Below are 23,012 nucleotides of genomic sequence, written 5' to 3'. Positions count from 1 at the left end.
ATGGGAGCGGAGAGGGACGAAAGCGGTGCGGGGGCCGCGGTGTCGGTGCCGCTGCTGGGTTCCAGGAGCGACCGGCCGGCGGGGCCGGCGGGGAAGATGGCGGTGGCAGGGTCCGGCTGGGGCCTGGCCCGAGCGGCGGAGGCCCTGGGCTCTTCAGAGCAGGCGCTGCGCCTCATCGTGTCCATCCTGATGGGTAAGGGCGGGCGGGGCCGAGGGCTCCGGCCCCGGGCAGAGACCCTACAATCGGCGGGGCCTCTGCGGGCGGCGGGGCGACGCGTGTCCGGACGCGGGGCGAGGCTGTCGGCGCGGAGGCAGGAGGGCGAGCCCGGCACCTGTGGCTCCGGATAGCGCGGGGCGGGCGTGCTGCACGCCGCGGGGTGGGCGCGATGGAGAGCTGATCCTGAGCGCTGCTGGGTGCAGAACTTTGTTGGCGGTGTTCTCGCCGTCCACCAGGGTATCCCCGAGCCGGGAGGGGAACACCGTGATCGCCGAGAGCAGCTCCCGGAGCCACGCAGCACCGCCTAAACTCAAACCTTGTGTCTGAGAGCCGTGTCCGATGCTCCTTGAACTCCGGCAGCGTGGGGCTGTGCACACTGCCCTGGGCAGCCTGTTCCAGGGCCCACCGCCCTGTGGTGCGGGACCTTTTCCTAATGCCCCAGTGCGTGTGCCGGGTGCTGTGCTGCGTCAGGTCCCGGAGGAGCACAGGTCCGGAGACGTGCGTGCTAGGAAACCACAGGTACACAGAGCTTCAGTATGGCTGCGGTTGGCAAGGTCCTCTGTTCCACACTTTGCTCAAGCAGGGATACTCAGAGTGCCCAAGACGTGGCCCTGTCCAAGCACCTCTTGGCCAAGGGACAATATTTGTGTCCACAGCCGCAATGGGAGTGTGCAGGAGTGGCTTGTGCACATTACCACGTAGGGTGAGCGAAGCCTGCCATCTAAGTGGCTAGAAGAACTGGCATGTTGTCCTGTGCTCCACCTGAGTGTTGCAAAACGTATGCTTCTTATGCTTATCTAAGCATAAGTTAAAAGTCACAGGCAAAATGGTCAAGGCAAGGCTGGAGTCAGGATGTGGCGAACGGCTGTGGGGATGGGTGTTAGAGCTCCCAAAACATTCATTCAAGTTTGTTTTTATACACTGCCTGTATAAATCTCTGGGGATACCTATGAAACTTTGAGTTTTGGGGGGAAAAAAATAAAAATTAAGGATGGTGTAATCATCCAGAAAAGAAATAAAAGCTTTTCTCTGAACCTGGACATGTATATGAGGAAAATGGCAGCTACTGTGTGAGATGTCTGAAAAACAGCTTAATCTAACTGAAAATGTACTTTCTGAAAGGCAGAGAGGACAAGTTGTTTCACTTGGTAACTGCAGTCTAGACCAAACATGCTTGATTTCATCTGCAATAACATCAAACAGAACCAAAACATTCTTCCTAACAAAGGTAGATACAGGAGATTGAACTCTCAGAAGTCGCTGCATTTCTTTATAAAAAAGAAGGAAAAAAAATAATAGTAGGAAACTCATACAGGACATGCAGATAGGTCAGTGTGAATTAACATAGGAGCTCTCCACAGCTTTTCCCACGTCTCTCTGAGACTTTAATTATAAGCTGATTCAATTTACTTTCCTGGCAGAAACCTAAACCAGAAAAAGCAGATAGGCTACTACTGAGCAAGTCAACTGAACTAAGCAAGGGACTTGTCCAACAAGAACTGATTTAGGAGAAGTGTTGGAAAGTGTATGTGGAGGCAAACACATACTGTAGAGTGATGCATTGCACAGTTCTTAGAGCTTCTTACTTTGGGAAGCAGTAAACTAGAATGTGACGTTGGAGGGCACTGTTTCCTGCTTGGTGTTTTATGGGTGAATAAAATCCCTTATTTGAAATGAACAGCAGCTAATGTATCATCTTGATAAGAGGAGGTACCCACTGCAGTCAGTAGAGTAATCATGCCCAAGATTTGTTGGTATCATTACAGCTTTTTGATACTCAGTTGCATAAAGTCTCAGTGAGTCTTTTTAATTTGTATCAAAAGTCTTGGGATCAGGAGCTGGGAACCTGCTCGTGTCTTTTCTCCCTGCATCACCAAAATGTATGCAGAAACAAGAGGCTAGACCTGCATATTTCCCTGACCTTTCTTCTTATTAAAGTGTCTCTTAATTGCGTTCAGGAGAAGACATAACTCCAGTCAGAAAGCTTAAGGGCATGCAAAGCAACCCTGCCTGCAGTTTGGTCCTCATGCAAGTCGTGTAGGTTCAGGCTGAGAGGATTGGCTCCAGCTTTCCTGCTTAATGGATAGGTAGTAAAGTATTATATGATTGCATTAAAAGTAAGTGCAAAGAACCACTCTAGAGCAACAGGAGAGAGAGAACGGTTTCTTAACCTGCCACTGGCATTAAAAGGAGTGGTCATTGCATTGCAGCTTAGCTTGAAGTCCTCTTATTGTTACTGATGACTTTAAGCCTTTAGTAAGGAAACTGTTGTCGATGACTGCTTCATGGGATGGCATGGGGCAAAAATGAAAGGCATTTTGAAAAGCTGGAAATTGCGTTAGGATAAGCAAAATGTTGCCTTTTCTTGACTTCCTCCATTTCAGGTGCTTGCAGGGATTCAGGAAGAAAATTGTTTTTATTGCCTGCAGCTAGTACTGCTGAGTTATATCAGAGCAAGACCGTGAGGATGAAGTATGATTTTGTTTTCCAAACATGGATTAAAAAGTTGTTGCTCTTTTCTCCTCCGGTGATGCAGTTCACCATCTTGACTATGCAGTTCTAATGCAAGAGCTGTCTCCAGGGTTTTGCTGTTCAGGAGATCACCAGAAACTGACAAAAAGCAGCCTTCTGAAAAAATGGAAAGAATTGCAAAGGACTTTGCAATTTCTTATTTTAATTTCTGGAGAAAGCTGCTTTGTCTTTGAAAAAGTATTCTGAACAAACGCTCTTGATTCAGGGTAAGAATATTCACTTAAACATGATCTGAAATGAGCAAAAGATGTCATTTGAAACTGTTAACAGTCTGTCACTGTTGAAAAAAAAAAAAAAGATAGGGTGAAACGATAAGGAGGAGGAAGGAAGAGTAACCAAGAACAATAATTTGAGTAATCCTAAAGAGTGGCACAATTCCTCAGCAAACTAATGGCGATTGTAAAAGCATGTTTCTAAGTCAACAGTGGGGATTTTTGTCACCCTGCTGTATCAACGATACGCTTTTTTTTACATCCTGTAAATTTGAAGCAAATAATACAATGTGAGTGGAGTCCATTGCTCACATTGTACAGGATGAAAAACAAACTTCACACTTCACATGAAAATTTGTATACACAAACTTTGAAGAAATTTAGCTGCAATTAGGCAATATTACGAACATTACTTGAAGCATAGTTCTAGTAGGCCCTATAATTTTCAAAACTGAGATGTGTTTAAGTCAGTTATATGAAGTTGCCTTCTAAGAGATATATTCCACCTTATTCTTTGCTAGGTGGAGGGCCCAGGGTTTTACCTGGAGAAGTCCTGTCTTTAAGTCAGCATGGAAGACACTGGTGTTCTTAGCACCATGCTTACAGAGTTCTGGTCACTGAAGTAAGCAGGCTGAGCCAGCAATGCACTTGCTTTGTGGAGGAGGAAGGGAGGGAGTGCCTCCAACTATGGGAAGAGAGAAGAGGAAGAGGTTGTCCTTTCTTCTGTGAAAGGAGAATGGCTTCTTTCGTGCTGTCACTGTTCAGAGCATAAGCCAGGAATCAGGATGCCTTGACACTGTCTATTTACGTGTCTATCTTATAAGTTGGCCTTATTTATGTGGCTAGCTGTAAAGCAGAGCATGATCCACAAGAACTGGAGGTGCTGATCTGGCTATGCTACCACACTGCCTTGTGGAGTTACCTAGCACGTTCCACTGCCTTACATGGAGGTGGGGGCAACGTGCTGTTTACAGCCCTGAGCCAGAACTGACCTGCTGATCTACCCGGGCCTGCCAGAAACACTACTGGGAAGTGTTCCCTGTTCTACAGATACAGCAGTGACACATAGGAGTCACACTTTTCCTATAGGTCCCAGAAATCATATGCTTTATTTGCAAGTGAGTATTCTCCACTCATCTTCCACATCTCCACCAATGGTTTGCAGGCGTTTTCTTTGAATTTTCTTTGGCTGGCTGTATGAACAGAGAGTTGGAGTGAATGTTCAGTTTAGTTTTATCCAAGAGGAATCCTGCTCTCATGCTTTGACGTGGTTCCTCTGTGCAAACTGAATCACTGTAAGTGGACATCAAAAGTACACTCCCGTGTTCAGTTAAAATTCTCACATACGTGCACCAAAGTGTGGAATTCTTGTGGTATTACAGGCAGAAAAAGAGAACACCGTTGAAGTCAAAATACTAGATAGGGCTTACATGCTAATGCATCTTTTTTTTCCCATTGTCCCTTTCCTTTTAGTTTTAGTGCTCTTGTAAGAATGCAGAGGCAATTGACCTGCTGGATTCCAACAAAGGTAGAGTTAACTAATCAGCAATAGGAAGAAGAGTAAAAGTATGAAGATGAAATGGAATAAGCATACAAAAAAGGAACGAAGACTTAAAAAAAATAAGAAAAGGCTTCTGGTATTTTTATTTGCAGTTTCATCTTTAGAAAATGACAGACAACTTAATCACACATTCTAGAATATGGCGGATTTAACAACACTGGTTTTGCTTGGAATTAGTCCTCCTCCCCAGTCCCTCCTCTTAATCATTTACATTTTTGTTCAGTTAGATTCTTGTATTTGTGGACAACCTTGATGTTGTGCATCAATCCACTACTCTCCCAAATGCCTGTGGCAAAGAAGCTGTTCATTCTAACTCCAGGGCTCTCTTAACCAGAGATCATCTTCTTGTTCCCATAAATTCTTCCATATTTTTTTTATCGTCAGAAGCATATCTCAGTTAATTTGTCATTTTTACATCAATTACTAATTCCTTGTTATAAAAAGTCTTATCTAGAGGCAAAAAAAATCAACTGCATGCAGGCAGCTTTTCAATTTGATGGTGCACAGAAGAGAAGAGTTACCTTGGATCAGAAGGTTGCCTTTTGTTTTCTCCAAGAGTATTACGACTGCTTTCCTGTCTCAGTCAGCTCTGCCTGAAAGAGCTGCAAAGGATGAGTTTGGCAGGCCAGGAGGTGGTATGCATGGTCCCAGCACTGAGGAGCAGGGCTTCTATTCCTGTTGTTTCTGAACTGCAAAAGGAAAGTTGCATGGCGTCCTGAATCCAACCTATCTAAATACGACTGCAGGTTTTCCAGATGGCAACACTAATTTCAGTAACTGCTTTCCTACCTTTCCTGTGCTAATTCATGTTCTATCAAGGCCTCTGTGGTGGGGTAGGAGTGCTGCCACTGTTATCAGAAAGAACAACTAATTAATAGATGGGAGTGCTCTGAAGTGGACAGGCCGCAGCAGAATGTCCACTGATAGTCGGTATCTACTGCCACGTGGGGGTTAAAGTTTATATCTGCAGTGTGGAATTAGCCCAATTGTAAAACTAAGAAAACAATCTGTGTGCAGGAAAGCTGTAAGGAAACTATACTCCACAGTAACAGCAGCTTCTTCTGGTTATCAGAAGAATGTGGGCTGACACTGTGACTTTTGACCGGGAGTAGCACCTATGTAGTAGAAGAGTGGGCCTTAAATGTCTAGCTTTCTTAAAACAGACATGATGTGTGTATTAGTAGCCCTCCATTTGCGAGGGCTTGTAATTTATATATATACATATTTATTAAAGCAGCATTACCCAAACTATTATATGATTTCCTGTGTGGGATTATAAGGAAATAAGCATGAAATGTGAGCCAGGGTTATTTAAAGAGCAGGAACACTGGTTGGGAATGAAAGAAAATGGGTGAAATGTCAGAATTTTACAGTTTGGAGGTACACTAAAGTTTCAGTCACAGTTTAATTCTGTATACAGAAATTGAGGGAAACTTTTTTTTTTTAATAAAAATTGAATCTTCAGCGAGATTACAGTTATTAAAAAAAAAAAAAAAGTTTTAAAACCAGAACTGTTGATAAGCAGCAATAAATTGTACTTTGTCTATATTTCTAATCTTATTTTTCTAGTGCTTTTTCAAAAGGGGAAAGTATTTTCCTACTCTAAACTTAAGTATTTTAGCTTTCAGGATGAGCAAACAGTAACGCTTCTTAGGTTTGTTTTGCTTTTTTTTTTACCACTTTTGGTTTTACAGCACTGTGGGCAGTTGTTAATAAGTTTATTAAACTTGAATAGTGTCTGTTTCACTGGAAAATTGAAATGAGAAAGACTGAGTGTCTGTCTCTATGTTTCTGAGCTTGAGGCTGGTAGGCAATGCCTTATTTTTTAATCATGTGAATTGTTCTAATTGTTTGAATTACTCTTGTATCCCCAGAGATCCCATGTGCTGAACTCACTCTGTCAATTACTTCTTTCCTTCTCGGCTGGCTTTCAGGGATGGTAGAAGAAGATGCTGCTGACATGTGCTGAAGGGAGAATGCTGTGGTAGATGTGATAGGGCTGGGAGAATCAGACAAAAGTAGAGCAGGAAGGGAAAGGAAGGTTTGAGTAAGGCATTTAGTATGGGAATTAGGAGCTGTTCTTGCAAAAGGGAAAGCAAGGCTGAATGAGCATCCACGAGCAAGGTTGCCAGGGTCTGTGGGGAAAGAGTTGTGGAATGTGGAGACTGGACAATCATTCAGAATGAGAAAGTCTGCAAAGTGAAAACTGGTGCAGAGCACAGAATGTGGAAGAAACAGTAACAAGGAGGAAGGGCAGAATGAGAGATGGCAAGAAGCTGAGGAAATGGGGAAGAGCAGTTGAGTTTCAAGAAGAGGTACACAACTAGGCTCAGTAGAGCATGCTGCATTCCAGGATCTGTAAGGTAGCCCAAGTCCCAGACTCTGTAATTCCCTCATGAGGGATCTGGGGAAGAAAGGAAGGACCAGAAAATGCCTCTAGTCATCTCCCCAGCCATTAACACTGACTGCAGTACATGCACTTGACAATGTTAGTATTGCAGCATATAAAACATAACTACTTACTGCTATTATTACTCCATTTGTTCAGGTAGCAGACATCTATCCACTGCTACAGACTTCATCTGTGCTAATAAGTAGTGTGGGCTCCAGTGTTGTGATAATCTTTCTGGTTTTTATTTTTTTTTTTTTTTGTGGGTTAGATTTGTTTGTTTGGATTTTAATCAGGATAACAGAACACAAGTTTGCAAAGTAAAGCGATCACACGCATTTCTGACATCTCATAGCCAGCATTAAGGTTGCTTCTGCTATCCCAATTCAACTTCCTTACACGTATACCTTTAGAAACACAGCAGTTGCAAGAATAGATTTCAGATACTTATAAGATAGACAAAACTTATAATGTCAATATGTATTAAAACATTTATTGTCTCATTTGTGGCAGTGTTCATTGTATACTTCATGAACCTCACCTTAAGACAACAGTTTTATTTACTCTTGGGATTTTGTATGGCCCATCTCACCATACTATCAGAGTGCTTCACAAATGTTTACTTCTCACTAAAGGCACGGATAATAATCTGGAGTCATTCCTAAACTGGGACATGATCTAAAATGTAGAAAACGCAAGGAAAAACTTTCTTCCACTTCTCTTAGCTACTGAATAGGAAATGCTTCTGACTTTTTTCTTTTTTTTTCAAAATATTTTCAAAATACTGCATGGGTAGTCTCAGTAGATTTTAGTTACAGCTTGGTATACAGAGTACTTAACAATTTAGATGCAAATCTAAAGTAAGAGAGTCAGAAAAGAAAGGATGTGTGACTGGAGGTCACCTGGGGAGCACGGGGATTAAAAATGACAAAATCTTTGAATCATAGAATAGCTTGGGTTGGGAGGGACCTTAAAGCCCATCCAGTTCCAATCCCTCTTCCATGAGCAGGATTGCCACCCACTAGTCCAGGCTGCCCAAGGCCTCATTCAACCTGGTCTTGAACACCTCCAGGGGCGGAACATCGTAACTTCTGGACAGCCTGTTCTAGCACTTCACTCCTCAATGAAAAATTTCCCCTTAATCTAAAAGTTTCCTCTTTTAGTTTAAAACAGTTCCCCATTGTCCTGTCACTATCTGCCTGTCAAAAAAGTTAATTTCCCTCCTGCTTATAAGCTCTCTTTAAGTACTGGAAGGCCACAGTGAGGTCTCCCTGGAGCCTTCTCTTCCCCAGGCTAAGCAAGCCCAGCTGCCTCAGCCTGTCTTCATAGGAGAGGTCTGATGTCTTCATTTCCCCCCACTGGACTCCTTCCAAAAGCTCCATGTTTTTCTTGTGCTGAGGGCCCCAGACCTGGACCCTTTACCCCAGATGGATCTGTTGAGGGCAGAGTAGAGATTGCAATCATTCACCCTGCTGGCCACCTTTCTTTGCCCAGAATACTGTTGGCCTTTCAGGCTGCAAGTACACACTGCCAGCTCATGTTTTTAATCTCCCAGGACGCTTAAGTTCTTCTTGGCAGAGCTGCTTTCAAGGAGTTCTCCCAGTCTGTACACATATCTGGAATTTCTGTGACCAAAGTGCAGTATCTTGTTGAATCTCATTAAGATTCATCATCTCTTGGGTCCACCCTTTGAGCTTGTTTAGGTCCCTTTTGATGGTGTCCCTTTGTTCTGTCATATCAACTGTGCCACTCAGCTTAGTGTCTCTGCAAACTTGCTGAGGGTGCACTGAATCCCATCATCTGTGGCTTTACTGATGAAGAGTATGCATCCCAAGACAAAGCCCTGGGGGACACCACTTGTCGCCAGCCTCCACCTGGACATAGAGCCATTGACCACAGAGTTACTCAGCATCATATAAGAGGTTATTGAGGGGGAGCAAGGACTGAATTTTGAAGACAGTGCAATGGTATTAACCATAAAGTTCTCTCTTCTTCTCGTTGTGATATTCACTGTATTTGTTACAGAATTTGGAAAACTATGATAGAGTAGGCCACTGAAGTCTGATTCGTGTGTTTCAGCAGTGTCCCTCCTCACATAATGTATAAGGCTAGAAACTCCACTAAGTCATCTAGCATCTATCCCCCTTAGAAATTTAGTATCAGCAATTATACAGTGACCTGTGTTGATGATGTACCTATATCAAGTGCATGTTCCTTATAATGTGTTCAACAAAGCCATAATCTGGACCATTACAAATGTTGCTGCTTGCCAACACTAATTTACAACTCTTCCATCTTTTTCCCCCTCTATTTAGGATATCCTTTTGCCTTGTTCCAGCGCTATTTCCTCTTCCAGAAGGAGACCTACCTCATTCACCTCTACAATGTGTTCACAGGACTCTCAATTGCTTACTTCAATTTTGGTAAGATGAGCTTTGGAAGAGAGAGCTACTAGGCCCAGAGCTTGCTGCAGTTTTGGGAGGACCTGTAATGGGAAAATCTGATTTTTGCTTCATCTCTCTCTCTCTCCACAGGGATGCAGTTCTTTCATTCCCTTCTATGTGTCCTAGTCCAGTTTCTCATCCTGAGACTTATGGGTCGCACAGTCACTGCCATCTTTACCACGTTCATCTTTCAGATGGTAAAATTCCCTTCCTTTCTTACTGCATCAGTTATATATAGAAAGAGCTCTGTGTTCAGTTTTGCACTACTCAGTAGCAAATATGGGTGGAAAAGTGGAAACAGATAAAAAACTGCCAGAGGTTTGGTTTAAATAATCCAAATAATGGTTTCTTTCAGACATACCTTATGGCTGGCTATTACTTCACAGCCACAGAGCACTATGACATCAAGTGGACAATGCCACATTGTGTATTGACTCTCAAGCTGATTGGTAAGCGATGCTGCCTTGTTATCTTTCACATTTTGCAAGCCATGCATCAGGGAAAAGAGGACTGCTGGTTCAGCCCAGGTAGCCCATCAAAGATCTTCAAATGATTGTTTCTCACCTCCAGGTCTGGCCATCGATTACTATGATGGAGGAAAAGATCTGGTGAGTAAAACACAAATTCTCCTTCCTTCCTCCTGTTTGCTGCTCTAAAGATCTAGAAGCCAGAAAATCAAGTTCGAAGGATGTAAATTAGTAAGCTGCATTCATTGTTTGGCAAAAGTCTGAACTGAGAGGGGAGTATGTGTGAATATCTGAGAGCAGTGAAATTCAGAGTGGAAAAAGATAATTTGGAACAGAAACAATAGCAATTACAGATGGACAGAAGTTGCTTCAGTACTGAACTGTGTCAAAATATTATTCTGCCCCCTTCCAAATTCCCCACCGTCTGCTTCCCCTAAATCTATTGCTTTAGATTCCCAATCTCCAATGCTTTGTGTCTTGTGGGTAGTACTCCCTTAACATGTACTGGATCTCAGTTCCCATCTTCCTTTCTTTTGTTGAGTCATATCATATCTTCTTGGATTTTTGCCCTTTACCATTTATTAGGGCCCTGTTATTACAGCAAATTAAATGGTGACAGAAGTCACACACCACAGCATGTGGGAAAGGATGGAACACTTGTTACAGTCTCCTAATCCCACTTCAAGTGTCTTTGTTCCTCACCTCCTGTTCAGGGCCTGACCCCGTGTTCAGCATCCACCCAGTCACCACTAGCTGCAAGAAAAAAATGTTTATCTGAAATATCTTAAGATGAAGTTTCAAGTATATGAAGACGTTGAATTATTGCATCAAGAAGTAGGAGCTGTAGGACAGCATGGTGTGGGTACATACTGTTGCAGTCAGGGACTGGTAAAAGTCAGATACAGAGCTTTTACTATGCATCTACCCTGGCAGGGGTGCATGTTAATAAAGCTCTTTCTTGTTTTGAGCTTGTTTGAGAATATAGATCTGTGCAGCTGTTCTCAAACTGTTGGATCTCGTTGCTATTTGGAGTGACTGGAGATAGAGAAACAGGGGTGAGAAGAAGAATGAGCATGAAGTACAAAGTGAAAAGTTCCCTGTATGTGGAGAGCAAGAACTTAGACCATAAAGGAGATGGGCTGAAAACATAACATCCAGAGCTAAGTATGACAACCCATAGGATGATGTTAATCCAATCCCTTTGGTGCAGGAGCTCCTGACCCCTGAGCAGCGTCGATTTGCTGTCCGGGGAGTTCCTACCTTGCTGGAGGTCTCAGGATTCTCCTATTTCTATGGTGCCTTCATGGTGGGGCCTCAGTTCTCCATGACAGACTATCAGAAACTGGCAAGGGGTGAGATGACTGACGTTCCTGGCCAGAGACCCAATAGGTAATGAGATCCACTTAGCTCCTTGCTTTCCTAAAATCCCAGAATGCTGAATCCTCCATGCATTCCCTGCAGCAGAGTGCCTTCTTACCTGGACGCTGAAATACTGTGACTAAAAGTCATTTATAAGAGAAGGCAGCCATTCAGAAGTTGCTCATAGACTCTGCATGATTTCCTAGCATTGTTCCAGGGCACAAACGTTAACATTTCACTTGTTTAGTACACTCAGTCCTGACGTGGTAGTGTCAGCACCTCAAGCTTCCAAGTAGAGGCATCTGCTGCAGTGGAATGTGGTGTTCCTCTATGACTGTCTCCCTGTTTCCACTTCTGTTTTTTACAGGGCTTTTCCTTGACCTTCATATTTTTCTTTCTCAGTTTTGTACCTGCTCTCAAGCGCCTGAGTTTGGGTCTCTTATTTCTAGTGACCTATACCTTGTCAAGCCCATACATCTCTGATGAGTACCTCATCTCAGATGATTACATGGTATGTATATATTCAATAGTTTTGATATGTGGAAGAATGCTGCTCCTCTGGAGGGCATTGAGGGCACTCTATAAGAGCAGAGGAAACTCAGTTTCTTTTTTTAAGTTTGCCTCAATTAAAAAAGAAGATAAGTCAGCAACTGGTGATATGCCTTCCCATAACTGATTTGTCTTTGCTGCTTGTCCTGTGTATTTCATTTGGTGAAGAACAAGAATGTGTTAAATTGAACTGAACTGAATACAAACTTTTACAAATAGAGAATTCATCTGGGATATTACAGCTGTTTTTGGAATCCTAACATGTATTTTGACACTTTTTAGTTAACCGTTTAACCATTACATGCAAAGAGCTCTGCCATAGTAGTTTCTGAGGCTTTTTAAAATTTGAAGATGAAAGTTCATTATATGGACTTTATTGGGGTGAGCTGTCCTTGAGTACAGACTAGCTTTGAAAGAAAAAACTTGATTTGCTTCTCTGTACAGTATTATTTTGTGTAGAGGGATGCAGCAGCAGATTGTGCAGACTGAGTAATTTGAATTAAAAATTTACGGATTCTTTGAGGTTATTTGAAGCAAGCAATTTCTATCTGCAGATCATAGAATCAGAATCCTCAAAGTTGAAAGGGACCTTTAAAGGTCACCTAGTCCAACTCCCTAGAACAAACAGGGACATCAATCCCTGTTCAGTCTTTCTGTGTCACTGCGAGTAAATGCAGATATCAGCTCCAGCAGTTATTACGCTTATTCCAGAGTACTTACTTTGGTACAGTCAAGTATTACCAAAGGAAGAAAAAAGGTGTATGAATTTATATAACCCTGTCGCCTGGTAGTCCAGTTCATTTAGTGTCTCAGCACATTGATTAGATTAAAATGAAAGACGGTGATGAGATCACATCTGTCCACATCACATGTAGCCAGAACTCATTATTTTCGTTCTGTTCTATCTGTGCAGGAGAAGCCTTTCTGGTTCCGCTGTGGTTACATACTTGTCTGGGGCAAAATTATACTCTACAAATACGTAACTTGCTGGCTTGTTACGGTAAGTCAAAAGTATTTCTAGAAACAAGACAAATGAACAAAGTTAGCATCTCTGAAGTTAAGAGTATGGTTTTGGACTTAGTACTAAACAGAAGCAATTTGAGTATCTAGATATCAGTGCAGATCAGTGTGGTTTGCTATAAGCAAAGCAAAGGTTAACTAATCAAAAAGGAGATTTTAACCCATTTTCTCCATCTGCAGTGGTGCTGTCTGCTGAGCACAAATCAGAGCTTCCTCAGCTCTGCCTTTCCAAAAAAAAAAATAAAATAAAAGTGATGCCCTCTTGTCATCTTTCTGTCTTTTTCCATAGGAAGGTGTTTGCATCCTTGTTGGTTTAGGGTACAACGGGAATGACAAGAGTGGAAAACCTATGTGGGATGCCTGTGCCAACATGAAGGTCTGGCTGTATGAGACAACACCTTTGTTCACAGGAACCATTGCTTCTTTCAACATCAACACCAATGCTTGGGTGGCCCGGTAAGCAGGACAAATTTCTACTTCTGTAATGTCAGTAGTACCTGCGTCAACAGAACCAAGATCATAAGTTGAGAAGGGAGCACTTGGCATCTGCTAGTTCTCAGTTCTCACACTACTCCTTCCACATTTCACTGCTTGCTACATTTGAAACAGCTTTTACTGAGTTGGGTGGATCTTTAGATCCAATTTAAAAAGGCAGTTCTTTGTTAACAGAGGCAAGAAGTTGGAGATGGCATAAGCCAGAGGGAGGAGGCTGGAATGCAACTACAGCAAGCCCTCTAGGCTTCTTGGTCAAACAGCCACAGAACTGGTGAAACAGCTGCCACAGTTTGGCAGCTGCTTCCTGTGCAGTGATGCAGATTTTGGTTCAGATCTTGCTGGACCACAACCGAATAGTGAAATATCTTCATCTCTGTGAGTGTTGGCAGAACCACCTATCCCCACTAGCTGGCGTTTCTTTAAGATAAGGACTGAAGCGTAAGTTGCCCTGATAAGGGAAGCTGCCTTGCTGTTTATGTTACCACAGGGAAACGTGAAGACACAGTCCCTTGGGCCTTGCATCTCTGACATGGAGAGGGAAGAACAATAAACTAGAAGCACTTTGTTTCTTCTCTGCTCTAGCTACATCTTCAAGCGTCTGAAGTTCCTGGGTAACAAACTATTGTCACAGGCACTGGCCCTGTTCTTCCTGGCTATTTGGCATGGACTACACTCTGGCTACCTGGTGTGCTTTCAAATGGAGTTGCTCATAGTCATCGTTGAAAGACAGGTGCGCTTTGTCTGACTTACCTGAGTAAGGTCACCTGCATTAACCTTCTCCCTTGAGTCTGGAAACTACCACACTGAAGGGTTTAATAAGTGTTCACTTAGAAACTGGCGTTCACACATGGAACAGTCCTGTTCAGGGGTTCTGTAGGTTCCCAGCTTATATACTGGCAAGCCATAGCTTTCTTCCTGTCAGCTCCTATGGTACGACTGGCACACGAGCACAGTGCAACTGAAGTGTTTGGCAGCTGGGAAGGTTGGAAGGCAAGAACGTGAGCTGAACGCCTCTGCTCAATCTCTGATAGTGAAAGAACAATATTCCATATATAGCCTTTTCCTTTTTGATTAAAACTTCAAGAAGGACAGGGTACTTCTTTAGTTTTTTGTTAAATGGTTACTGAAGTTAATTAACAAGGATACTTTGGTTGCAGAGCCTACATTCACAGCTGTAAGATATCTAACTGAGGAAAACTTTATTTCTCTTTCCATTAGGTTATAAACCTTGTTCGGGACAGTCCTACTTTAAGCACTTTGGCCTCCATCACTCCCTTGCAGCCTATTTTCTATGTGCTAAAGCAGACTAACCACTGGATGTTTATGGGTTATTCTCTGGTGCCATTTTGCCTTTTCACCTGGGACAAATGGATGAAGGTATTTATTAACCGTAAACACGCAGTCCACGCAACCAAGCCCTTTTACCCCTGCTTGCCCTCTCATGTGGTCTTAGCTGAAGTCTGATCGCTGATCCTTACCCCTTTCTCTTTACAGGTGTACAAGTCTATTTATTTCCTTGGCCACGTGTTGTTTTTCACCTTATTACTCGTGTTGCCTTATATTCGTAAATTACTTGTGCCACGAAAAGAAAAGCTAAAGAAAGCAGAATAACAGCCAGCAGGTAAGGTTGTGCTCCTTCCACGTGTCCCTGAAAAGAATCCCACACATCGGACTAGGAGGTGACATGAAACAGCAGCATTACAGCCCCGAGACAACTGAAACAGATCTAATAGCTCTTTCTTTTTCAGATTGTATCACCCATGCATTTGTAGGAGTTAATTTAACACTCCAGAAGCAAAGCGTCACCTGCCAAGTTTGCTGTATTGAAGTCTGACTTTTTTTCCAACGTGAGGAGGGGGAAAAGAGAAAGCACAGGGTCAGAGACCCAAAAGGAGGGGAATGGAGTTGCCTCCTGCCAGACCCTCCACTTTCTGTATGTTGCCTTATCTCTCTGCCGCCCTCCAGTGGACACTCTCGTCTCTCTGCTGATACCAGATGATTGTAAAACAACGCAGGCACTATATTGGAATGGAGCTACCCTCTGACTTTTCTACGTTTGTCATCCAAGATAAAGTTGCTCCTGTTCTTTTTCATATCTGCTTCAGCTCATTTCCTCCAGGGTGCATCAGTGTGGGAGTCATGAGCTGTCACACACCACAAAGAAAGAGCTGCTGGGCCTAGCTAAGAACTTTGGTTCCGCAACAAATTTGGATTTACTATCAAGGGTGATGTCACAAGGCTGTTCATTTACAAAAAATTAAGTACAATACATAGTCTTATGAAAGGTTACCTTTAATAGGAGGAAAAAGGGTTGGTGGGCAGTCCATTTAAAGTTGCATTGCTCCAGGAGCTACAAAGAAGAAACTGAAGCTTTTCCCTTTCAGGAGCCCAAAGCTGCACCAGGTCCACAAAGAACTAAAAAAAGCCTCTCCAGAATCTGGAGTCACTGTGTAGCAGTCCATCACGACAGAAGCAGAGACAGAACCTCACACCACTCCCCAGGCTTCCTCAAAGGCAGTAGTAATTTTAGCACACGTGAGGGCAGCAGAGAGGGGATAGTTGCTGATAGAGATCATCTTTTCTGTATAGTCCACATTGACCTGGGGGGAGAAAGAAGAGGAAAATACCTATGTGTCTGTATATCAAGCCGCATACTATCACTTAATCCCACCTACTGCCATTTGTTTCAGAGGCATTGCTCTTGTATGACCGTGGTTCATCCAAGACTTAATATAGCCACGTTAAAGCTCCTCAAAGCAACTGAATGCCCTCTCTTCAGAAAAAGGCTCAAGTGTTACAGAGCCAGGCAGTTTATTAACAGGCCTATAACAGAGAAGAGGTTGAGGGAATGGTGACCAAATAACAGAGGAGTCAAAAAAAAACAACTAAAAAAAAACCAACTCAGAGCGGCACTAAAATCTACATTCATAAAGATATTTACAACCCCAAGTAAGAAAGGTTACATGCACTTACTGAACCGTGGGCAAAAGCCCCCACAACAATAGTTACTGGCTCTGCTGCAGGAGCCAGTTCACGCAGATCTGTCACTTTTGGAACCGCAAAAGAGGTGCCTATCTTCATACAGCCCACAGGTAGGTGGTCACTGACTGGATTTTTTATCACCTATAGAAAACAAGAGGTAGAGGCTCTGTCGGATAACTAAGTCCACAACATACAATGCACTTACAACAAATATATTACTAGATGCAAAGAGAAATGTTGTACTATTACCTGTAAACAGTCAACCATCACTTACCTTCAACAGTTTCTGAGGACCGTCAGCAGCTCGAACACTGAGCTTATGCAGCAACTGAACTGACAAAAAAGAACAGCAGTTAAGCAGTCTATTCTCTTGCTGGAGGAAGCACGTTCTCTGCCTAGCAATGAGAGCTCAACCTAGGAAAGAACTTTAGAGTTCTCAGCACCCTCTAAAGAAGTTCAAAACAATACTACTCAGAGAGTTAATTTACCATTAGAACAGTCTCGTGCAGGCAAATCCCCATCGTCAACTAAGGAGTGTGTATCTGTAGTATGTAGCTGGGAACGCACAGCAACAAACTTTCTGCTCCTAACCACCACCCTGCATAATTTTGTGGCCAGTACAAAGTATGAATCACTTACCCATAAGGCCACAGAATCGATCAAATGTTCTCGGGATCCTGGTCTGAGGATTAACTTCAATTAAAACATTCTTCTGGGTATGGATGTAAACTTGCAGAAGACCAGCCCGATTCAGAGGGCTATCCATAAGCATGAGAAGACTCTGAAACATAACAAAAAGCAAACAAACGTGCAGTAGTGGAGATTAAAATGGTGCAGGGGAGGGATCTTGGAAAAGACTTAAACGCCACGAGGGCAGAAATGACAAGAGAAAAAAAGAGTCCATGTGGCTGTACATGTACCACTGCCGAAAAACAATCCCATATGTAAATAAATAGAAACACACACGTTATTAGGCACAAATACGGTAGTGAAGCTAACTTCGTTCCCACCCCAGACCCACATGACGATACCCCACACTTCACGGACGCTTTCCTACAGCGAGCACCGCAGCGGCACGGGCCTGCACCCCCAGACGAGTCCATGCTACCTGTACCCGGACGGTACCTGGTGGGTGATGTCGGGCCGCACCTCCCCGGGGTCCCGGCCGCTCCGCAACAGCAGGGCCTTATGCTTGTCGCAATTGAGGAGCTCGAACGTCTTCCCCACCTAGGGCCAAAACACGGACAGGTTGACGACAGAAGCCACGGAGCGCCCCCGGCTCGGTCTGGTCCGGCCCACACCTTCACTGTCTCCAGGCTCGCCCCCTCCAGTACCACCAGGAGCCGCCGCTGCCCGCGGACGCGCTTGGTCTCCAGCGGAACATTATCACCGCCACCACCCTCATCCTCCTCACGCGGCCGCCTGGGCGCCGCCATTTTGTCTGAGCTGTACAACGCAGCGTCACCGCGAGCACCGCCAATGGCCGCCGCAGCCACCCAAGATGTCTGCCTTTCTCAGCCCCCCCTTGGGACCACTTCCGGAGCGCGGCGGAAGGCGGTGCCACCAACTTCCGGTGTCCTTCCCGGCGGGGCGCGCGGCGCAGCGCGGCGCGGCCATGGCGCAGAGCCTGAAGGACCTGGCGGGGCGGCTGCCGGCTGGGCCGCGGGGTGTCGGCACCGCCGTCAAATTGCTGCTGGGCGCCGGCGCCCTGGCGTATGGCGTCCGCGAGTCCGTCTTCATCGGTGAGTTCTCCCCAGTCCGCGCCCTGGCCCTACGTCCCCCATCCCCCGCGTGTTGACCGTGCCGTTTCTCCCCGCAGTGGAGGGCGGGCAGCGGGCCATCTTCTTCAACCGCATTGGCGGCGTGCAGCAGGACACCATCCTGGCCGAGGGGCTGCACTTCAGGTAGGACCTACCCCGCTCCCGCTTTCCCCACAGTCCGCGTGCCCGCGCGGCCTCCCTGATGCGGGCCTCCTGCTCCTTCGTAGGATTCCCTGGTTCCAGTACCCCATCATCTACGATATCCGCGCCCGGCCGCGGAAGATTTCCTCCCCTACGGGCTCCAAAGGTAAGAGCGGGGTCTGTGGGGCGGGAGGGGCTGGGCTCTGGCCCTGCTCACGTCTCTTTCCTCAGACCTGCAGATGGTGAACATCTCACTGCGCGTCCTCACCCGTCCCAACGCTGCAGAGCTGCCCAGCATGTACCAGCGCCTGGGCCTTGACTACGAGGAGCGAGTCTTGCCCTCCATTGTCAACGAGGTGCTCAAGAGCGTGGTAGCCAAGTTCAACGCCTCGCAGCTCATCACACAGAGAGCCCAGGTGACCCTTCCTGAGGGAGCTTCTGCTCACATTGCAAAGGACGTTTAAATTGTGCACGTGGGGAGCATTAAAAGGGGTGGAAGATGCATATCTGCTGGCAGAAAGGGTATGCAACTGTATTCTGCTTGTGGTTTGATTCTGGTACAGACACTAACGCTGTACCACCAGCTTTTGAGGAAAGAGGGCAAAACTGCACTGTAACATAATAATGGGGGACGGAAAGCTAATGTCATTTGTAGTGAGCACACAGCACTGGAACTGTCTTAAAAGTGGTTGTCTGACCCTTCATGGCTATCAATGAAGGTGTCAAAGCAAAGTGAATGATTTAAGTGGATCTGAAATGAGAAGTGGGTCAGGAGTCAGCAAAGCGATAAGCTTTTGGTGATAGATGCCAGAAAAAATTGTCAAATGTTTCTGTTTAGGAGAAGATTAGAGGGTAACTTGGAGGGATTGCGAAGTTATAATAAAAATAATTAACTTTCAAAAACCTTTACCTGTAAGTTTATGTTCGAGTAATTTGAGTGCCAAGGATTTTGAGAGTATCTGCCACTTAATCCAGATGAGGGAGAGTGGAATTATTGATCAATTAAAAGGCTTTGGAGGAGGTCCTGCATGGGACTGCTAAAGAGGATAAGTTGGCAGAAAGGTGAAATGCAAAGTTTCATTTATCATGTTTTGAATCCATTACAACAAAAAAAAGTAAGCAGCTGAATTCAGTTTCTGGGTTTTATTGTTTTAATAGGAAAAATGCTAATTGTATGGCATTGTTAAGTAATTATAAGTAACTGTAGTTACTTTTTGAAAGTGCTACACATAACACTGAGTATGCGGAGTTATTTAGTGGTGACAGATTTAGAGGGCAGGCATTAATGTCCATATCTTAGGTTTTGTTTTAGGTATGGTCTCTCAGCCATGCTGTGAATGAGCTGTGAGTGGTTGTGATTAGGTTTTGTAGTGTACAGGAAGTGAGAAACAGCCTGTGTGGAGTGCTCTTGCTGTGCTTGCATTTTAGGTGTCTCTGCTCATTAGGCGAGAACTCACAGAGAGAGCCAAGGATTTCAGCCTCATCTTGGATGATGTGGCTATCACAGAGCTGAGTTTCAGTCGTGAATACACAGCGGCTGTGGAGGCCAAGCAAGTGGGTGAGTTCCGTTTGTGCCTGGAAAGGGTGCGTTGATTTTTCTCTTTGTATTGAATTAATAAACAAGAAAGCAAATCTGAGCTGGTCTGTCATTAGTTTTGTATTAATACAACTTCAGGGATACAAGCCCCAGCTTCCTTAGGTGATGGATCTAACTTCATTATTCTGAGTATTAGCAGAAAATCTTGGGCCATAGCTAATGGAGTAGGACATGAATGGGACTGTGTTCCCAAAGCTGTAGGACTTCCCTACTGCTTCCTACAGAGATTATACTTAAAAGTTGCGGTTGCTGTTGGATTTATTAAAAAATAACAATAACAGCAAAAGTATGCTCAGATTCGTTCCTTACTTGTGGATGTGGCCTTAGAATGCTCAGTTCTTACAGAAGCATGAGCTCCCCAGGCCTCAGCCACAGAGCTCTGGCAGAAGATTTGAGAGGTGGGATCTGCTTTGAATGCTTTTGTCCGTTCTCCCTGCAGCTCAGCAAGAGGCACAGCGTGCGCAGTTCCTGGTGGAGAAGGCCAAGCAGGAGCAGAAGCAGAAGATTGTTCAGGCTGAAGGAGAAGCTACAGCTGCTAAGATGATATCCTGCTTTGGGGGGTTTTGTGCTCTGCGTCTTGTGAGCTTGATGGGTCTTGGAGTTTGTTGCATGGGTTCGTGTTTAGGATACTTTGAGGAGGTGATAGTTTCAAGTAGGCCTCGGGTTTTTTTTTTCCCAGCAGAAACCAGACTGAAGGTTAAATGCAGTTACTTGTCTAAGGTTACAGATCAGGGCAGAAGACACCATGAGCCTTTGCTCCCTGTTGTAAGATGTAATTACTGTTTGCTGTCTGGGGCAAAAACCTTGTACTTGATTTGGAAATGTAAAAATGTCCTTGCCTAGGGGCCCAAGTTACTGGTGTAGCAATCTTATTTTTTTTTTTTCCTTTCAAGATATTTGCTGATAAGTGTTCATACAACTGTGTGAGTTCCTTAGGAGGAATTAATTGAAGGCAGGGGGTTTCTGGTAGCAGTTTTTTTCTGTGACTGTACCCTGTACCTTGGTGAAGCTCTGAGCAGGAATCCAGGCTACATCAAACTACGTAAGATACGAGCTGCCCAGAACATCTCAAAAACGGTGAGTAGAGGAGCAGAGGATTTCCGTGTTCCTTTTGCAGTTGTGCTGTCCTCGTAGCCCAGTGGCCACATGATGAATTTAAGGCGAATGTGACCTGCCCTGTCCTGATCTTTATCCCAGCTCTGCAATTTGATCAAACAGATCTAAAGATTTAGTTAGCAGCAATTGGCAGTTATATGTGGGGCTAGAAGTTTATGCCCTTCATGTGACAAGGCCAGATCCAAATCAGATCTCATCACCCTCCCTCAGCCGCACAAGCTCCTGGCTTGCTGCACACTGAGAAGAGGGGACAGACAGGCATGGGATCAAAGGTCTGTCTGACAAGGAGTCAGAATGAGCACTGCTTTTTAACAGTCTGACGGCACTGGGATGGGAAGTCAGGATGTTACATAGTTAGCTTTGGAAACCATATTCATTTAACTACGATTTTAAGTGTAAGAGCGCTATATCCAGAGGGAGAGAGTGATTCTTTATTAATGCCATCCTTCCTTGTGTATTGAAACTTTTTAACACCATCCCTGTGATGGATTTATTTTTCAGATTGCTGGCTCACAAAACCGTGTGTATCTCACAGCAGATAACTTGGTACTGAACCTGCAGGATGAGGGCTTTACCAGGTACGTGGACAGGCAGCTGTTGTGGGGGAATTGACCTGCACCTTCCTTGTGAAGCTGGTCTTCAGGATCTTTCCTGAGAAGATCCTTGATGCCAGAGAACACATCCAAGTGAAGTGCGCTCTTGCTTACTGCAGAAATGAGTTCATTTTTTTCCAATCTAATGATTTACTCTTTTTTTTTTCTCCCCTCCACCCTGTAACTACATCTCCTGACGCAGAGGAAGGTAGGACACTGAACTTTATTTTAATCCTTTTGTTAGTATTTGGAACAAGGACATTGATGATATCGATAGTTGCCCAGGATATTGCTTTTCTTGGCCATTTCTGGCTACCTGTTCATTTTATTTCTGCCCCAGTTCCCATTTGTCATATGAAGCTTTTGAAGCCTTTCCTCGCAGGAGCCATACAAACATCTGCATCAAGTGGGGGATGTTCAGTAATTGGAGCTATGCATGTGTCACCCTTGGAACCTTGCGTGTGGAAGACAGGATTAATAATCTGAGGAGTGTCCTCTGATTTATCCTACATGTACAGGACATCCTGCAGTTACAGCAGAGGGCTCTCTGGCAGCAGTTAGATGGTTGTAGGAAATTGTGCTGATTTGGGATAGTGTTCTCTTGAAAAGATGCTTGTTACCCTCCAAAAGCTTTCAAGTCCATGCAAGAAAATGTCATTCCCCGCATTCAGAGCTGGACAGAATTTTAGCATCATTAGTCCAGTGTTAGCTGGATAATGCAGTGCCAGCTGAATCAGTAGTGTGTGGCTCAAAGCTTTAGAATCAAGAAAGGCAGCTGGAGCTGGTTTATTTTCTGTGGTATCTCTGGTCTTTTTTGCACCTGTTTGGCCAGATTCTACCTTATTTGTCCCAGCAGGCTTAAAGGGGTCTTGAAAAAAGGACTTCAGGAGACTTGAAGTCCAGATTATCTGAGTGTGACACCCCATGCTCCCAAGTCTGCAGAAGGGGTCTGACTGAGTTTTGGTTGTGCTTTCTGGGCTAATGATTCGCTTCTGTCTCCTTTACAGCGACAGTCTTCTACTGAAGCAAGGGAAGAAATGAAAGAACTAAAGCCTTCTAGAACCTCCAGCACTGACCAGCAGAAGATAGGAGTGAGGAGCTTGGAATTTCATGCACACTGGTATTGTTTGACCTCACCTGGAAATTGTTAGACCAGTACCTAGATTTGGTTTCCATGCCCCGGCTCCATTTGTAGTGACCCAGTTCTAGGAGTGGGCTCTACCACATCACAGCTGTAATCCCTTCTTCAGCTCACCAGTTAAATCTGGGGAGGGAGCAAGGGGACTTACTGGTAAACTAACCCACATGGATATAGTAATTCACTTCTGATCTTCATTAATCTTCAGATTTCTGTAAGGTAAAATCAGACCTGTTTTTTTATTTTGGGCCAAGTTGGGGGAGTTTTGCTGTCATCAGCACAAAACCTTTTTGTAGTAAATTTGGTTTCTCTCTCACTCTTAATCCCAAGAGATCCCAATACCGAATTCAGGAAAATATCATTCATTGGGTGCCTGTCAACTGCTGGAATATTTGTCACTGTGTGCTCAGTGAATTCTTTGAAACATTTGTAAAAATTAA

The 23,012-nt window shown here is 44.4% G+C and overlaps 3 protein-coding genes across 4 annotated transcripts; 2 read left to right on the top strand and 1 right to left on the bottom strand.

The window, feature by feature from the left end:
* LPCAT3 (lysophosphatidylcholine acyltransferase 3) lies at positions 1 to 15,336 on the top strand. The gene is made up of 13 exons (XM_065742215.1): positions 1 to 193; positions 9,227 to 9,334; positions 9,446 to 9,552; positions 9,711 to 9,804; positions 9,926 to 9,963; positions 11,033 to 11,211; positions 11,584 to 11,692; positions 12,644 to 12,730; positions 13,040 to 13,206; positions 13,828 to 13,975; positions 14,464 to 14,622; positions 14,740 to 14,866; positions 14,994 to 15,336. The coding sequence occupies exons 1-12, from the start codon at positions 1 to 3 to the stop codon at positions 14,854 to 14,856; spliced, it is 1,506 nt and encodes a 501-aa protein (XP_065598287.1). The 3' UTR covers positions 14,857 to 14,866; positions 14,994 to 15,336.
* EMG1 (EMG1 N1-specific pseudouridine methyltransferase) lies at positions 12,618 to 17,747 on the bottom strand. 2 transcript variants are annotated; one of them, XR_010622529.1, is made up of 7 exons: positions 17,529 to 17,747; positions 17,353 to 17,454; positions 16,867 to 17,008; positions 16,502 to 16,560; positions 16,219 to 16,368; positions 15,536 to 15,845; positions 12,618 to 13,247 (listed from the first exon to the last, which is right to left on the bottom strand). XR_010622529.1 is itself a non-coding variant. In XM_065742241.1 (6 exons), exons 1-6 carry the CDS (start codon positions 17,661 to 17,663, stop codon positions 15,732 to 15,734), a joined length of 702 nt encoding a protein of 233 aa, XP_065598313.1. In that variant the 5' UTR covers positions 17,664 to 17,747; the 3' UTR covers positions 15,522 to 15,731. The 2 variants fall into 2 exon arrangements, 1 of the variants encoding a protein (XP_065598313.1); XM_065742241.1 differs by lacking the exon at positions 12,618 to 13,247 and having other exon boundaries at positions 15,522 to 15,845.
* A 54-nt stretch (positions 17,748 to 17,801) lies between these two features.
* Positions 17,802 to 21,486, top strand: PHB2 (prohibitin 2). The gene is made up of 8 exons (XM_065742223.1): positions 17,802 to 17,969; positions 18,047 to 18,131; positions 18,215 to 18,294; positions 18,360 to 18,544; positions 19,557 to 19,686; positions 20,165 to 20,268; positions 20,725 to 20,802; positions 21,343 to 21,486. Exons 1-8 carry the CDS (start codon positions 17,843 to 17,845, stop codon positions 21,451 to 21,453), a joined length of 900 nt encoding a protein of 299 aa, XP_065598295.1. The 5' UTR covers positions 17,802 to 17,842; the 3' UTR covers positions 21,454 to 21,486.
* The last annotated feature ends 1,526 nt before the right edge of the window (positions 21,487 to 23,012 follow it).

This window comes from Cyrtonyx montezumae, unplaced genomic scaffold (assembly GCF_038088225.1).
Source record: "Cyrtonyx montezumae isolate F1298 unplaced genomic scaffold, pur_monq_1.0 scaffold_3, whole genome shotgun sequence".
Taxonomy (NCBI): Eukaryota; Metazoa; Chordata; class Aves; order Galliformes; family Odontophoridae; genus Cyrtonyx; species Cyrtonyx montezumae.
This window is presented reverse-complemented; position numbering and strand designations above follow the sequence as displayed.

Coding starts and splice junctions, on each gene's coding strand:
- EMG1 (XM_065742241.1), bottom strand. CDS start 17,663: ATGGCGGCGCCCAGGCGGCCGCGTGAGGAGGATGAGGGTGGTGGCGGT. Junction 16,561..16,866: donor TCGATTCTGTGGCCTTATGG/GTAAGTGATTCA, acceptor CTTTTTTGTCAG/TTCAGTTGCTGCATAAGCTC. Junction 16,369..16,501: donor GTCCTCAGAAACTGTTGAAG/GTAAGTGATGGT, acceptor TGTTTTCTATAG/GTGATAAAAAATCCAGTCAG.
- LPCAT3 (XM_065742215.1), top strand. CDS start 1: ATGGGAGCGGAGAGGGACGAAAGCGGTGCGGGGGCCGCGGTGTCGGTG. Junction 9,335..9,445: donor AATTGCTTACTTCAATTTTG/GTAAGATGAGCT, acceptor CTCTCTCCACAG/GGATGCAGTTCTTTCATTCC. Junction 13,207..13,827: donor ACCAATGCTTGGGTGGCCCG/GTAAGCAGGACA, acceptor TCTCTGCTCTAG/CTACATCTTCAAGCGTCTGA.
- PHB2 (XM_065742223.1), top strand. CDS start 17,843: ATGGCGCAGAGCCTGAAGGACCTGGCGGGGCGGCTGCCGGCTGGGCCG. Junction 18,132..18,214: donor GCCGAGGGGCTGCACTTCAG/GTAGGACCTACC, acceptor GCTCCTTCGTAG/GATTCCCTGGTTCCAGTACC. Junction 20,269..20,724: donor AAGCTACAGCTGCTAAGATG/ATATCCTGCTTT, acceptor TGTACCCTGTAC/CTTGGTGAAGCTCTGAGCAG.